This window comes from Pleurodeles waltl, chromosome 4_2 (genome assembly GCF_031143425.1).
Source record: "Pleurodeles waltl isolate 20211129_DDA chromosome 4_2, aPleWal1.hap1.20221129, whole genome shotgun sequence".
Lineage (NCBI taxonomy): Eukaryota > Metazoa > Chordata > Amphibia > Caudata > Salamandridae > Pleurodeles > Pleurodeles waltl.
Genome location: NC_090443.1, coordinates 796,461,111 through 796,477,552, shown reverse-complemented (window position 1 = coordinate 796,477,552; position 16,442 = coordinate 796,461,111). Strand labels below are relative to the sequence as shown.

The 16,442-nt window shown below is 41.7% G+C and overlaps 1 protein-coding gene across 1 annotated transcript in view; it reads left to right on the top strand.

Moving 5' to 3' along the window:
- LRRC7 (leucine rich repeat containing 7) overlaps positions 1-16,442 on the top strand; it is a 1,681,735-nt gene that overhangs the window by 1,414,773 nt on the left and 250,520 nt on the right. The window contains exon 18 of the mRNA XM_069232450.1: positions 176-376. Coding sequence (XP_069088551.1) covers positions 176-376 — 201 coding nt within the window. The remainder of the gene's footprint in view (positions 1-175; positions 377-16,442) is intronic.

Here is a 16,442-nt window from a genome sequence, read left to right as displayed (position 1 = left end):
AACACGAAGGCAAATACTCGCACACTTTTAGAGACCCTTCGTTTCTCTTCTACCAGAAAATGGCTGTCTTTATCTTGATTGATATTACCGCTTTACTGAAATTGTTACGTATTTAAAATAATTTCTTTCTTGCTGTTTGTTAGTCGTTTTGTAAAAAGAAAATATATTCTTTCAGGTTGAGATAAATCTTAAACGCTACCCAACGCCATACCCTGAAGATTTGAAGAACATGGTTAAATCAGTGCAAAATATGGTCGGCAAAGCAAGCCACGGAGTCCCTGTGGAGAATTCAATAACTGCTTCAAGTGCTGAACAAAATATGAAAGAAAAGTATGAACACAAGTGGCCTATATCAACAAAGGAGCTAAAGCCTGAGGTAATTTTACTAAACAGGGGCTCACTGAAGGATGAAAATGCAGCCTGTGTCAGGAAATTGTTTTTAAATCACTGCAGCTGTAAAGGATTGTTGAATGCATATGTATTTGTCATTGAAATCACAGACTTTGTTCCTGGGGCAAATAGATATGTCACTTTTTCATTTATAGCCATCTAATAAACGAATGCAATAGCTATGAATATTTTATAAGCTCTGTAATAGAGACAGTGTTTGAAAAGACTATAGCATAACTTCCATAAAGCCAAGTACCAGTGGTGTTAGGGATGTAAGCAAGTTGAAAACATGATATTAAAGCTTGAAATAGGGTTTTTGTGGTTTACAATGAATCGACTACAACATGGTTGCTCGAAGACAAACTGAACATAGCAGGTACATTCACTCAGGATGCCATCCAAGATGCACTAATTCTAGACATACGGAGGCAGGGTTACAAACATTATTGGTAAAAGTAGTGTTGTTTGGTATTCGATTACTGCAGTAGACAATGATACGTCAAACTAGATGAGGTCAGTCTGACACACAGAAAAATCAATGCTGAGAGCATATAGAATGCTGAGGGGGAACCTACAGCTGACTAACTTCATGCCATTGTTCAATATGTAGTATAGACCATTTGAGATTTCCTGTGTCTGACCAACTTCTACGCACCACGCAAGTGCACTGCTTTCTGCACCCCTGTGGTACTTTCATATTACAGAAAGGGCCATGTATGCTTATGTATCCCTTTCTGCAATACAGATAGTGAGGAACTCATTAAGTGTGAGCACTATCCTAAAGGGGCAGGGTCCCATGCAACTGAGAGAGGACAAGAGGCCGTCTGGAGGCATACTGACTGTGCATGACAAAAAGGCTGTGCTTTGAAAAAATACAGGGTGTGCGACTGCAAAACCTTTTTAGAATGTATTCAAGCCCTTTTTTGAGTCAAAAATGTTTTTGCAACTGATTATGAATCGCCTTTAGGAGTGGGCATGACAGTGACATACCCTTAGAGTTGGGAGTCACAGGGGAATGATTTAATGATTTGATACTGCAATTGTGGTTGCAAACCATTGTTCAGATACCGAGACCTCAATGGGGGTGATATCGGATTCACAAAGGAGAAGCTCTGTCTGTGAGACAGCTACCCCTTTCGGAATTGTGTTAGCAACTATGTGGGGAATAGATAGTGGCGCAGGAGACCCTTGAACGCTTACCTCAATATTTCCCAAATGGGATTTTTTTTAAAGCAGCAGTTAAAAGATGATCACAAGAGTACCAGGACACATCCAAATACCCTGAAGTATCGGAAGAGTTTGTAAAGTGTGCCACTTGTAATAGAAAATGTGCAGGAGCTTGAGGAGGTCAGAGAAAATCCTGCAGGCTCAAAACATAGTGTTAATGATACCTTATATCCTCTGCTTACTTTCTGGGTGTATTGAAGTGTTATTAACCAACATCATATGCCTAAAAGCTATAAACATTCCTAACGTCTGGATTACCCTTGGTGACCTAACCAAGAAATATGCCCAATTTGATGGCACACAGGAGAGGGCTTGTCATAACATTGTGCAGGTGAAGAAAGCAATGCCATCATTGATTCCTGGCAGCTAATGGCAGTGCCTATACACATACATATTATTTTGTCCACATTATTGTCAGAGCAGACAATATGGCTTCTGGAAGGGGTCTCCACCTTTTCTAGCATATAAAGGATGAACCTTGCCTTTAGTCCTTGACATGCTGGTACACCGAAGTACTGGTCCTATAAAACAACTTCAGGGGTTATTGGCTAATGTGCAACAGCAGACTACCCTGATTGAAACTCTGTAGAATCAGTATTCTGGTCTTAGAGAAAACCTAGATGCACCCACCTTTACATTCGCCTTTAGTCAGTTATCAGGATAGAAATATTACCTGAAATAAATAAAGGTGACTGAGCCATTAGGAGCTATCATCTTTAATAATAGTAAGTGATCTTCTTGGTTTTGCTTAGATAACTGTTTGATTGTTCTTTTGATAAAGTTACCACCGAAAAAGTATTGTGTGATCTCCATCAGACTTTGGTGATGTGTTTGCTTTTGGGCAGCTATTGCCTGTCCTTGAAGATGTTTGATGAACTTATCAAGAATGTATTGTCACGGATGTGTATCAGGGACAGAACTAGTGTGTGACCATGAGGCATTCTACACTTGGTCAATCAATGATGGGTCAGAGAAATTTGATTCACAGGATATGGCTGGGTCCAAACTAAGATGGCATGGTGTGCAAAATAACAGTGGACTGGTGCAGCTCTGAGTAACTACCAGTGGCTGAGACTAAGTCAAGCATCCATGCATCACTTTTTTTGTATGCTTTAGTGTGTAGCCCTGAATGGGAAGGGTATGCCCAGATGTGGATCCCATGCCCTCTATGTCAAGGGAATCAAGCTATTCCTGGCTGATGAGCACTAACTACTAGACTGAAACCAATCCTGAGTTGCTTGTGTTTCCGGGCGGATCTGGCCTGGCAATTCGAGCTGGACTGTTCCCATTTGGGCGGGGTGAAGACTGCTTTTCATAGGGATGGGCCCAAACCGAGGTGGTGTAGTGTACAGAGTAATCATGGACTGGGATGGGGCCCGAGTAATTACCAGAGGTTGAGATAAATTTGGGTATTCCATCCATCACTTTTTTTTATCCTTTAGTGTGTCACCCTAAGTTTGAAGGGTGTGCTCCGATGTGGGTCCCATGCACAATGTGATCCTGGAGTCAAGCTGTACCTCGCTGATGAGCCTTAACTAGGGCAAACTGGTCCTGAGTTGCTTGTATTGTGGTTCAGAGAGGACCTGGCATGGCAGTTTGGGCTGGACTGTTCCCAATTGAGCAGGGTCAATATTGACTTGCCTATGGCTTGGTCCAAACTGAGGAGGCGTGGTGGGCATAGTAATGATGTACTGAGATGCAGCCCCGAGATCTTACCAGTGGCTCATATCATTTCAAACATTCCTGCCACTAATTTGTGTATGCTTTTATTTTTTTTTGTTAAAAAGCAATTGGGCTGAAAAAACAGAAATACCTTCAGGAAAAAACACAAAATGATAGCTAGCCCGCTACGTCTTACCAATATGACTGATCAACTGGTATTATTTCATTTTCTAAAGATGATCTCCGAAAATGAATTTGTTTGGAAAATCAAAAATCAATGTTCCGGGTGTGCTGGGAGTTTTCTCCCAGTGCCTGAGGACATGGTTAGTTTTTGCCTGCAATAAAACACATGATGGACAATACAGCAAAAGGTGGAAGGAAATAGAAAGGGCACTATGAATGTTGGCAGTTGCAAGGCCATCTACAAATGTAGTCCTTTCTCCAGATATTTTGATATGCACGAGGTGTCATTGAGCAGTGCTATAAAAAGTTGAAGAGGCTTATAGGCTGTCAGTCAGTCCCTTTAAGATAAATGCTACCTTTCATTATTGTGGATCCCAGGTCTATTTATCGAGTAATGATTGTCAGGGTGTTTCTGTATTGCTGAGGTATCTTTGTCAGAATATTTATTATTTTTTAAATCTTTACAGTATCTGCCTTCACCTTTAGAGCATGGCAGCTACTGTACTTCGCCAAATCACCCCAGTCATGCACAGTTGTGGCTGTCTACAACTGTTGGTGGAATGGAAATAAGCAAAAGCGGCTGACTTCAACACCATTTTTTCGTGCCGCAGGCAGAATGCTAATTGGCTGATTTGTCCACTGTCGTAGAAACAATGCACATCTGCTTGTTCTGTCACACGATTCTGGTCATGCATTTGGGGAGTATTGCGTCTAGTTTAAACACCCAAACATCAGTCCAATCTAAAGAAAATTTACAAGAATTAAAGATAGCCTCCTTTATAGAGATCCGAATGATTCTCAAACATAAATGCATTTTGTGGAAGTTATTCAAATTAGTTTTGGCCATTAGTCATAATGATGGGTGTAGTACAAACATGTCCCACTACTCAGCTGCATCTTGTAAGTTTCACAGATGTAAAATGAGCAATAAAATCTGATGGCACCTGACATTTCAATAAAATTGGTACTATATTTGGTTAAATTATCGTATTGTTTGTCAGTTTCAGTCTACTGCCATGCTTATTAGCTTTTCTTTAGAAATGAACTGTTCTTTGATACTGTAAGTCTGTGGACCTCTTTAGTACATGGAATAAAAGCCTGACTGTGAGAAATTGGGTTGTCGTTTGAGCACTAATCAAGCAGCAAGCACAATCTTTGTCATGGTAAGGCACAATAAAATCTCCAATTAACCTGTATTCACCATTTTGTAGCTTGGCACAGAGCAGCCAAGCTAAACTTCAAGGCAATGTGTAAAGTATTTGTGCAGTACTTCAAACTGTTAAACAGAAAAAACATTACACAAAAAGGATCCCACACAGGTTAGAAAAATAGAACTTAATGTAATAAATAAAACAAAACCAAAATGACTAAATTCCACTAAGAAGAATGTGAGTTATGAATTTTTAAAGAATAAACTGTAGAAAAGCGCTTAGAGGCAAAAAGCACCAATAGGGGATATCTGGTTGCACTAGAGCGTGACAAAGTCTAAAATTCAGGCGTGATGGAGTGTGGGCCGGCAACAGGGACCCATTTAGGCCAGTTGAACTAAAGTATCATAAATCCTGGTTGCAGAGCATTTGGTGGATCCTAAGCAAAGGTGTGTTGCGCAGCCAAGGTGATGTGTCAGTTTTGAGGTGAGGCGAGGCTGATGTGCAAGATCCTAATGTGTCAAAGTCAAGAATCCTGTCAACAGGGCTTGCAGATTGAGGATGCGTGGTGCCATAGAGGCCATGCGTTGGTTCCAATCCACGCAGTCACGGTGATGGTGAGGTTGAGCTTTGTGGTCAAGGCTACCATTGATGAGCAATGTGAGGAGTTTGCTTGGGGAACACATTATGCAGAGGTGGTTCCGAAAACAATGCATTGGTACAAGTCTATTGCATCTGTTCTGACCCATGTATTAGCGGCAATGTGTCAGTTCTGACCCCCCACAGCATGGGCACTGCATTGGTCCTTCTTCTGCAGTAGAGGATGTGTCGCTTTTGCTGGAGCAAACACCTTAGGCTCATTAACTTGGGTCCAGGGCTGGGGTGGCACCACTTGGCAGGATAGACTCACAGATGGCAGAGTCCAGGTGAAGTAGCAGAGTGGTTAGAAGTCTTTTATGTCACCGAGACTTGATCAGGAAGCCAGCCATCTAGCCCGTGAAGTCACTCTGGATTCTGGGTTGGAGAGATGCAGGTCAAGTCTTTCTCACTCCCAGGCAAGAGGAAAGCAGGTGGCAGGCCAGCACATCAAAGCAGGAGTCCAGCAGAGTAGCAGTCAAGCAGAGTGACAGTCCTTCAGCAGCAAAACAGTCCTTCTTCCTGGTAGAGTATCCACAAGTCCAGAAGTGTACTGAAGTGGTGGTGTCAGAGGTCCAGTACGTATACCCAGTTGTGCCTTTACAGTGGGGGAGACTTCAGAGACATGGCTTTGACGTGCACAGAGTCCCTGCCTTTCCTGCCCTGGCTCCAGGCTCACTAAGGGGGTTATGCAGCCCTTTGTGTGTAGCCAGGACATAGCCTATTCAGATGTAAGTGAGGCTGTACCCTGCTTCTCACTCCCATCCTTCCCAGAACTGCCCATTAAGGTCCATCAGGTCACACACCTAAGACCCCATTTGGTGTAGCTGTCTAGGAGGAATACATAACACCTAGCTGTCACCCCATTCCAGACATGCAAGCAGAGACAGGCAACAGGCACCAAATGGCTAATGCAATAAAATCCCAACTTTCTAAAAGTAGCTTTTTTAGAATTGCAATTTAAAATCCAACTTCACAATTTAAAAGCACAGCATAAGTTGTGCTTTTAAATTATGATTCTAGAGACACCTAACTTGGAAAATCTAATTCTTTTTCATTTGAAGGGATTCTTATAACAGGGTTTAAGGCAACTCCAGTGCTATCCCATGGGAGAGATAAGCCTTCCAGTAGTGAAAAACAAATGTAAGAGTCTTTCACTACCAGGGCATGTAAAACTTAAAAGTACATCTCCAACTTTGTAAAAACACTGCCCCTAGTCCCTGGGACTTTCTAAGACCTAAATTAGTGGTGGCTTATATGTATTAAAAAGGAAGGTTTGGGCCTGGCAAAAGGTTTCCTTTGCCAGGTTGACATGACAGTTTCAAAACTGCTCACGCAGGCTGTGCAGTGGCAGGCACGAGTCATGATTAAAAGGCTGCTTAAGTGGGTGGCACAATCAGTGTTGCAGGGACACTGGTAACATTTAATTTAGAGGCCCTGGGCACAGTTAGTGCTCTTCACTAAGGACTTATAAGTAAATTAAATTTGGTATATGCCAATGTTACCACGTGTTAGGGATGAGCACAAGCACTTTAGCACTGGTTAGCAGTGGTAAAGTGGGCATAATCCCAAGACCAACAAAAACAAAGTCAGCAAAAACAGGAAGTCTGAAGGCAAAAGGTTAGGGGAAACCACACCAACGATGTCAGGTCTAACTCTAACCATCCTCTTTTATATGCCGAAAGGCAATGTGTGTGCCCATATCTCTCTGTGTCTCCGAAAGCAATTATACCTACAGAGAGACAATATTGTGTCTTGTACCCCGGTCAAACTAGCTAGAGGTTTCAGAAAGGTGGATTGGAAACCTTTCTATCCATACAGTAGCATCCCACTGATGGTTTTTATCTCCCCAAAATCCTCACTTGTTGTATGACCTGGTTTTCTAATTTTTCGTGTTATACCTGTTCATTGTAACGATTCTGACATCCCAAGTTTTAAAAATTAGAAGCCAATGTTATTCTCATGTTTCATTTGAGATTGTGAATAATTCAAACATTCCTATGGGGTTGTGGTAATGTAGATTATTTCATTAGAGCACTTCCTCGAATTGTAGAATTTAATGACATTTTTCAGCAATGTATCATGTAAAGACTTTTGACTGAGTATTTGGTTCACAACTGATGCTGGGCCAGTAGAAATGATGATGCGGACTGAAACAGAAATACCTTGTGACTGAGTGCAAAGTCCAAACATGACATAATTTGGGGATGAGTGACATGAGTGCCCACTTAGCCAAAACTATCTATCGAGATGAGCTCAGCTTTCTGCATCTTAGCATAGATTTAATTTGCCTGCAGTGAGATGTTAAGCAAGTTTGACATTTTAGTGAGCGTTGATTTGCGTTCTGCTTCCTATAGATTTCTCAGTTATAAATTCAGGAGTATTTCTCATTCTGATGAGTGTCTGACAGAACCTGCATAATAATCCAAAATGCTGCATTGACTGACAGATCCTCTAGTTGCCACATCACCACAAATTCACATAAATGCAGTACCTGGAGGTGAGGAGGGTGTTACTAGGATATGAACAATTGCGAAAGAAACATGTTATATGTTAAGTGCAGGAATTTGCTACATTAAGTCCAATACACCTCTCACCCTCCTAGATAATAAGGGGGAAACTGTATGCCATGGTCTAATAACGGTGACAAGTTTCTATTACAATTGTGGCATTTAGGGGGTCATTCTAACCCTGGCGGTCCAAGACCGCCAGGGCTAAAATGACGGGGGCACCGCCAACAGGCTGGCGGTGCCACGCTGGGCATTCTGACCGCAGCGGTTTGACCGCGGTCAGAAGTGGAAAACCGGCGGTCTCCTGCCGGTTTTCCGCTGCCCATTTGAATCCTCCATGGCGGCGCAGCTCGCTGCGCCGCCATGGGGATTCTGACAGCCCATACCGCCATCCTGTTCCTGGCGGTATGGGTTGTCGTGGGGCCCCAGGGGGCCCCTGCAGTGCCCATGCCTATGGCATGGGCACTGCAGGGGCCCCTATAAGAGGGCCCCACAAAGAATTTCACTGTCTGCATTGCAGACAGTGAAATTCGCGACGGGTGCCACTGCACCCGTCGCACCTTACCACTCCGCCGGCTCCATTCGGAGCCGGCGTCCTCGTGGGAAGGTAGTTTTGCACTGGGCTGGCGGGCGGCCTTTTGGCGGTCGCCCGCCAGCCCAGTGCAAAACCCAGAATACCCTCAGCGGTCTTCCGACCGCGGAGCGGTATTTTGGAGGGGGAAGTCTGGCGGGCGGCCTCCGCCGCCCGCCAGACTTAGAATCACCCCCTTAGTGTCACCTGAATATTTCTTACTCTTTCCACCACAACATTTACAATAAGTTACCACAAACATGAATGGACTATTGAAACCTGTGGTATGCAGTTGCTTTTTATTTATTGGAATTAATAATTGGTTTAAATAGTGGTTATTTCTTTCTAACCTACTGGGGTATTTTTCTGAAACCTGTCTGGTAATTGCAAGTGCGTTTTCATCCTTCACAGGAATCAAACGCTTCACAGAGGTCGATGGACCTTTTGACCCAGAAAGAGTGTGGTGAACCATATACAAATTTACCTGAACACCATCAAAGCAATTTTGACACCATGACTAATGTTGCCACGGAATGCAACTCCATTCAATGAAGAATTTCAAAGCTTTAATTTACAACCACAGAGCTAATGTCATGAAGACTGTGTGCAAAATCAAATTATAAAGACATATAAACACCATTGTCTAACCATAGCAGCAAAATCATTTAATCAAAAAAGCATTAACTCAATTAGGCATACAAGAAGAATTATACATATCATTAAGGAAATAATTTGTAACACCGAACATGTTTCAGGTCAGATTGTATCAACAATAGTTAAGTTCATTTAAGCAGAGCATACAAATTTGGGGTGGGCATAGATTATCCCATACAGCTAACAAAATTAGGAAATGCATGTGTGGGGACAAACATATGTGGGCAAAATACAAAAGAAGACAAAAATAATTTAGAAAGAATATATCTAGGGCTATAGGTTACTAGCTAGAAAATTAAAGTAGGTGAGTGTCGGCATGCTAGCTTCTATTATAGAAAAAGAACGACATATCAAGGGAAATGGCAATCAGCAGGGAGATATAACTCTTCAAGGATTCCTCATCAGCAAAGCATCTAGATCAGCAGCAAATTCCAGTTAGGCATCATCAGGAAAGTGCAGAGAGAGAACTGCACAGAGTCAAAAGTTCTCAAGAACCAAAGAAAGACTGACTGAAACTTAGGGAGTCCATCCCTAGTAAAAAGCACACAAATGGCGTTGATTTGTCAGTTCAGTGGCCTCCCATCACGCAAAAGAGGCAACAACCAATCAAAAGGTAAATAAAGTGTCAGGTTGCAATAGTCTGGTATTTTCTCATGTCCAGATTGAGATTGTCTCCTCTTTCAGTGTGAATCCAAACAGTTCTGTAACAATTTACTTTCACTTGCAACAAAACAGTTTCTTCCCAGGGTGTACAATGGACTTGTCTCAATCCCATGTGAATCCATATGTCAGTTCAAACAAATTATTTCCAGTTATGTCCACAGGGCTGGATGTTCCTTTTTCAAGGGTACTAAACTAAAAGTCTCTGTGCAATTGAACAAAAAACCTATTGTTACTCATGCGAACGGAACCTAGTGGAAACATTCACGTTATAAAGAACAATGATTCATCACTTTATATGATTGCAAATTATGAGCTCTATTGGCCTAGTTATGCTAACACAAGAAATATAAATGCATTAATATATTTGGTAATAAAACACACATAATATGCAAACTTGTATGTTCAGCATTAATAATATACTATCGGAATAAGTAAAACATTTCATTATGAGCTGTAAAGCTTTGTTAATGTATCACATTAGCTATAACATAGGAGTGCATACAATTTTATGCGCATGTCTATTTATACTTAAAAATCAAACATTAAACATTAGAAAAACTAATTTGTTTTGATAATAGCAGTTAGCCTAGACTCTAAAATATACTTTGCCATTACTTAAATCTTATTAGCACACTGTTAAATCTGGTAGGCACAATTGTGACCACCAAAGTGAAAACATCAGCACTTTTAAAATTGTGCCGCGGGTGACTAGAGCAAAATGGAGTTCAATAACTTAGATCACTCGCCCTACGGCTGGGCTCATTCCCGGTCTGGTTCCCTGTCCCCACTCCGACACTCGCCTGGCATCTTGAAGCACCTACATTCCTGCCACTGACAGATATAGACACTAAGGGCCAAGTCCCCCGATAGGCCGGACTGATCAATGTCAAACAACTCAAGCACTCATAACACACGTCATTCAACATTCTTTGATAAGGAGCACAAACTAGTCTTTATACTTTATTTTATTGTACCTTAGACTACCCTATTTGATCCTATCTTGTTCTATTTTATCCTGCCTTTCTTTACTATATTGTATTGTATGGTATTGTATAATATTGTACTTTATAAGGTTGACACTTGTACACAATGTTATGCTTTATTTTCTTTATTTTCATAAAACATAAATTTGTACACAATGTTATGCTTTATTTTCTTTATTTTCATAAAACATAAATTTTTATAAAAAATAAAAAATAAACTGTGCCAGTGTAGCTTCCCTATATTACGATGTCAAATATAAGACATACATTTGTCACCTTCTGCTGACATCTGGGTCACTAAAATTTACATTCCAAGCTCATCATCAGCATAGTGCTTGGGCAAGCAGCTGGGTGACTTGGCTGAAAATATAGGTTGCTTTACTAATGTAAATAATTTAATTAATGTAATAATTTAAATCACAGTTTAAAATATGTTTAAAAAAGGGCGTGCAACGATTGCTTTGCCTTGTGTACTGTCAGTGTGCTATTAATACCACTTTCAAAGTGAAGCTGAACACCACCAAAATAAATAAAACAAGATTTGCATTACTTGGAAACAACATTTAATTCACAATACTGTAATATTAATAAAAACAAATTACAAGAAACGACTTTACTCTACATTTTTCAAATTTCACAAGTGCAACATGTGCAATCAAAACCGTTGGCACCAGAAATGTCAACATAATTGGTCACATTTTGGCTGAATTCTGTCAGCAAATAAAACAATAGTCATGTATGGCATGCCGACCATTTTGTCACTATATGAGATTTATTTTAATCACTGAAAATGGGATAACTGCGTTGTAAGTGATTGTAAGTCAAAAGTCAAAATAACTTTCAGCTACCATACTAAATAAAAAAGGGGCCCTGGTCTTTGATTGCTTTTTTTGATTGCTTTTTAAATCTTAAAAGTACTTCACATGGAAAGGGGGGGAGACCATATGCAGTCTTTCCCAGTGGGAAATCTCCAAGTTTTTCTTTGCCGTCTACCTTAGAGACCTTAGCAGACCAGGGAGTCTTTCTTCAGTGTCCAGTTTTGGACCAACTTTGATAAAAGTAAACAACCACGTGGTAATCGAAGGAAACGGAGGGGTGCACCAAGTAGACACAGGAATAAGAGAATAGAAGGTAGTGGATAAAGCAAGAAGAGCAAGAAGGAAGGGGTAGCATGTGCATGAAACAGCTAAGAGGTCAAAAAGAGAGAAAATTATAAAGCCCATAGTGCAATAGAGCCAAATAGGATGGTGAAGAGGAACGTCCCTCCCCCCTTTTAAGAAATTGAACCTTCAGAGGAAAGGAAATTGGAGAGGAGAAATACATTTGAGATGCATAAGACAAATATTTTATGCCAAATATAACAGAAATGCATATGAAGCACAAAATACCAATTTGCTTACAAATAGAATTAACATAAAGGACATAATAAAAACTAAAATTCTAAAAAGAAGCTAACAGATATCACCTTGTAGCAAACAACCACTGAGTGTTGACGAATATTTCCATTATAATTCCCAGAAGCCTTATCAAGTATAGTTCAAGTCACTTCCTGTACTATTTAAGTGAATATTACATAAAAGAACATTTCTAAATCCCCACAATCGTTTTATAAACATTGCATTACATGAGACCTGCTTCTTCATCTAAGATCCACACCCTTTGTAAACCCGAACAACGTTAAGATTATAATATGGTTTATCTCATAATTTGCAGCCATGATAGATGGGTCAGTGACTTCAGAGTATCTGATGGCACTGCTGTAATATGCAGGTGAACCATTTTAATCCCAGCAAGGCCCACTCATACTTTCCTCCTTCTAGGGTTAGTTAATTAAGAAATTTAATATTGTGTAATAGTAATTTCTGATATTTGCAGCATTTACACAATGCTTGTGTGGAATGAAATCCACATGACAGGCAAGCTGATATTAGTATTGCTTTTTGTGAGGTTGGGTGGTTTTTATGGACTTTTCCATAATATAGGATGCTGATAGAAAATCATAAATCTGCAGTGGTACTTCATCTCTGGGAAAACAATATGATTCTATTTAGCCTCAAATGACTATGCCCACCCAGTGCAAAGTGTTTCATGCTAAGCAATTAATTTTTGGAAAATAAAAAAGATACTTCATTCCCTCTAAAGGAGTCAATGGGTAATTGAAAACAGAAGTAACCTAATACCTTTAGTGGTATAAGGAGATGTATATTTGATTTGCTGTACTGCATTGTAATACTCCGATCTTCTGATCAATGATCTCCAGAAAAGTGAACATATGCCCTTTTTTCTTCATTTAAGGATCTCTTTGGTTTCCATCCCTATCTAAACTGATTTCCTTTGTGTCTTGTCTTTCTCAACTGGATAACTGGCATCCTGAATTAAGTCTAACAAGTTTATTATTGCTATGCTTTTCCTATCTTTTAGGGCCTCATTATGAATGTGGCAGTCCAAGGACTGCTACACTTGCGGTGACAGTCGGACCACTGCACTCCAGGCAGTCTGACCGCCACATTATAACCCTGGCAGGCGGACCCACAAGGGGACCGCCGTCACTGCCATGCACATCGTTCCCGACAGAATGGCGGCAGCCTGAGTTTTAATCAGCCACAGTGGCACTGAACTCAGCAATGCCGTGCTGATTACAACTCAGCTTTCCGCCAACTTTTCTATGCTGGTCACCCCACCATGGAAAGGCTGGCAGAAAGCCAGTGCCAGGAGCCACAAGGGGAGCCCCTACACTCCCCATGCCAAGGGTATGGACAGTGCAGGGGCTTGTGTGAATCTCTCCATTATGAGGGCCAGTGGCATGGGTAGTGCAGGGGCCCCCTGTCCAGCACCATCAGGATGCACACTGTCTGCTTTGCTGGTGCTTGTGTGCTACAGTATTGGCCTTGGCTCACTTAAGGGAGCAGAGACCAATAATCTAGCACTGTTCCCACCGGTCAGCCCGGCGGGAAAGGAGTAATACAGTGTTCACGCCCATCAACCCTGCGGGAACATTGTAATATGATTGGGGGCATGCCCTCCTCCCCAATGGTAGTGGTGTCATTCCCGTGCGTTTGGTGGTCAGCTCGTCCGACTGCCAAACTCAAAATGAGGCCCTTACTATGTCAACCTCAATTTTCTCTATCTATCCCACTGCGAAGTTGATATATTTCAGTCTCATCAGTTGTCTTTTTCTGTCTATATGAGTCTTGTGTAAATCCCTTCATTATAAGTTACTTGTGACCCTGCTGCCCCTTCTCCATCTTGGACAAAGGTAACTTTCACTCACTCCATCTTTAGACATACAGAGGAATGACTAAATTATACTCTTAGACTTCATCCACTCTTGGTTTAGACCACTTGTGATCTTGCCACCCTTTTCTCCATTTTGAACAAAGATAACTCCCACTGACTCCAACTTTAGAAATAGAGGGGGTGACTAAAAGATACTCTTAAACCTCATCCACTCTTGGTTTTGGTCCATTGTTTCTAAAATATCAGGAGATAAATGTGTGTCACCTCTTATTATGCAACATCAGATAGCTAACATTTATGTGAGCTACAGATGCTAGTTTCTACTTGAGATTTAGTGCGGGTCAATTTAATTTCAGGACTGTAAACAGCTTTCAACTATGGCCTGCTTGCCTCATATGTTTGCTGATTCTTTTTGTTGACACAGGCTCTGAGCACTTTAACACTGCTGACCAGGGCTGAAGTACATCTGCTTCTCCCCTCAACATGGTATGGTGTTTACACAATTGGCATATTTAATTTACTTGTAAGTCTCTTGTAAAGAAGTATACCATATACTCTGGGCCTGTAACATAAATGCTACTAGTGGGACTGCAGCACTGATTGTGCAGCCCATTGAAGTAGTTCTTTAAACATGCCTCAGGCCTGCCACTACGGAGCGTGTGCATGCAGTTTGACTGGCACTTCGACATGGCATTCAAAATCCCTTGCCAAGCCCAAAACCCATTTTATTACATATGGTTCTCCCTGGAAGTTGTCCTTAGATAGCACATAGGGCAGGGTGCAACGTAACTAAAAGGTAGGACGTCTACTTTTAAGACTTACATGCCCTGGTAGTGAAAAACTCTCAGTCGTTTTTCACTAGTGTGAGGACACCTTCTTTCATAGGATAACATTGGGAATTTCTTGATACACTTTTAAGTTTTAATTCCCGATTAAAAAGGAGTAGCTGTGTCATGTTTCATATCTGTGGAATAGTAATGATAACTCTTCTTTACTGGTAAAGTCGGATTTACCATTACTATTTTAGAAATGCCACTTTTAGAGAGTGGGCTTTTCTCTGCTATTACAGCTCTGTATGACTGCAGCCTGTCTCCAATACACATCTGGGGTGGATGACAACTACACTTTGTGCATTCCATCTAGACAGTCACAAACACAGGAAGGTTAGGTTTGTCTGAGTACTCATCTGCATTCTGATGGCTCTTCCTGGGCAGTAAGAGTGGGAGGTGATGGCACTTATGACTGAATAGGCAGTGCCTGCCCCCAGACAAAGGGCTGATTACAACGCTCTGGTAGTATGGAGCCAGGGCTAGGAAGAAAGGGCCTTTCTGCACAAAGACCCTTCTTAGAAGTCAATCCCACTTCCATGGCACATTTGGGTATTAGTACTGGGTCTCTGGCTCCACCAAAGCAGACACTTCTGGACCTATAACTGGACTCTGTCAGAAGAACTGCTGTGCTGCATCAAGTATTGCTGAACTGCTGACTTGGAAGGACTTATTTTCTGCTGTGTACCCCTCCTGCCTGCTGCTGTCTGACCTTGCTAAGGGAGATCTGGACTCTGCCTTGCACCCCAAGTGATCTTCAAGGGCTTGCTGGCTTGACTCCTGTTGCTAGAGACTCAGGGATATCAAAGTCTCTACCCCTGCTCCTGTTCCTGGTTTACTGGACGTAGACCCAGATACATGCACCAGGGAAATCGATGCATCTCTTGCCTGCTGGAAGCTGTCACCGGCGCATCGACCCTGTTGCGGGAGCAGATCTGGCGCATCACACTCAGAACCAGTGCTTTGCCATCACATCATCGCTGCATCAGAACCATCACATCACTGCCAATTCTGAAGGAAGATCTGCACATTCCTTCACTGCATAGAGAATTCCAGTGCATCGGCTTCTGAACCAACGCAACAACACTATTTTGGAACCACCGCATCACCACCATTCCTGAAGGGAGGTTGACACATCCCTTCATTGCATGAAGAAACCTGGTGCATCGGCTTCTAAATCGATGCATCGCAGCACCAGTGCTTTGCATTTTTGGCACACACGCATTGCCAGCACTGCATGAGGAAAATTGACTCGTCCTTTGTTTGCGACCAGGATCAAGGTACTATGTTCCCCAGGCCTGAGTGGCTCCCATACACGGCCCGTGCTCCATTGCCATCAACATAAACTGTTGACTTTGCCCCAATCCAACGCAGCCTTAGGTAACCCCTAAAGCTATTTGCTTCTAAGTGCTAGAACTATTTTATTCTTCTAAAATTCATAACATGACCTTTACTTATTGGATATTTGTTGTTTTGCTCTTGATTAATTTGGAAAATTAATGTCTACTTTTCTAAACCTGTGTGGCATCTTTTTCGTGGTGTTTTCATTGCATTACTCTGTATGTGTTGCACAAATACTTTAACAGTACCTATTTAGATAAGCCTGACTGTTCTGTGCCAAGCTCCAGGTGGTGAGCACAGGTTATTTCTTAGTGGGTATCCAGCTTACCCTGATTAGAGTGGTGGCTCTTGCTTGCACAGGGTGCGCACTCTGACAACCAGAAACCCCTGTTCTAACACCCATTTAAGAA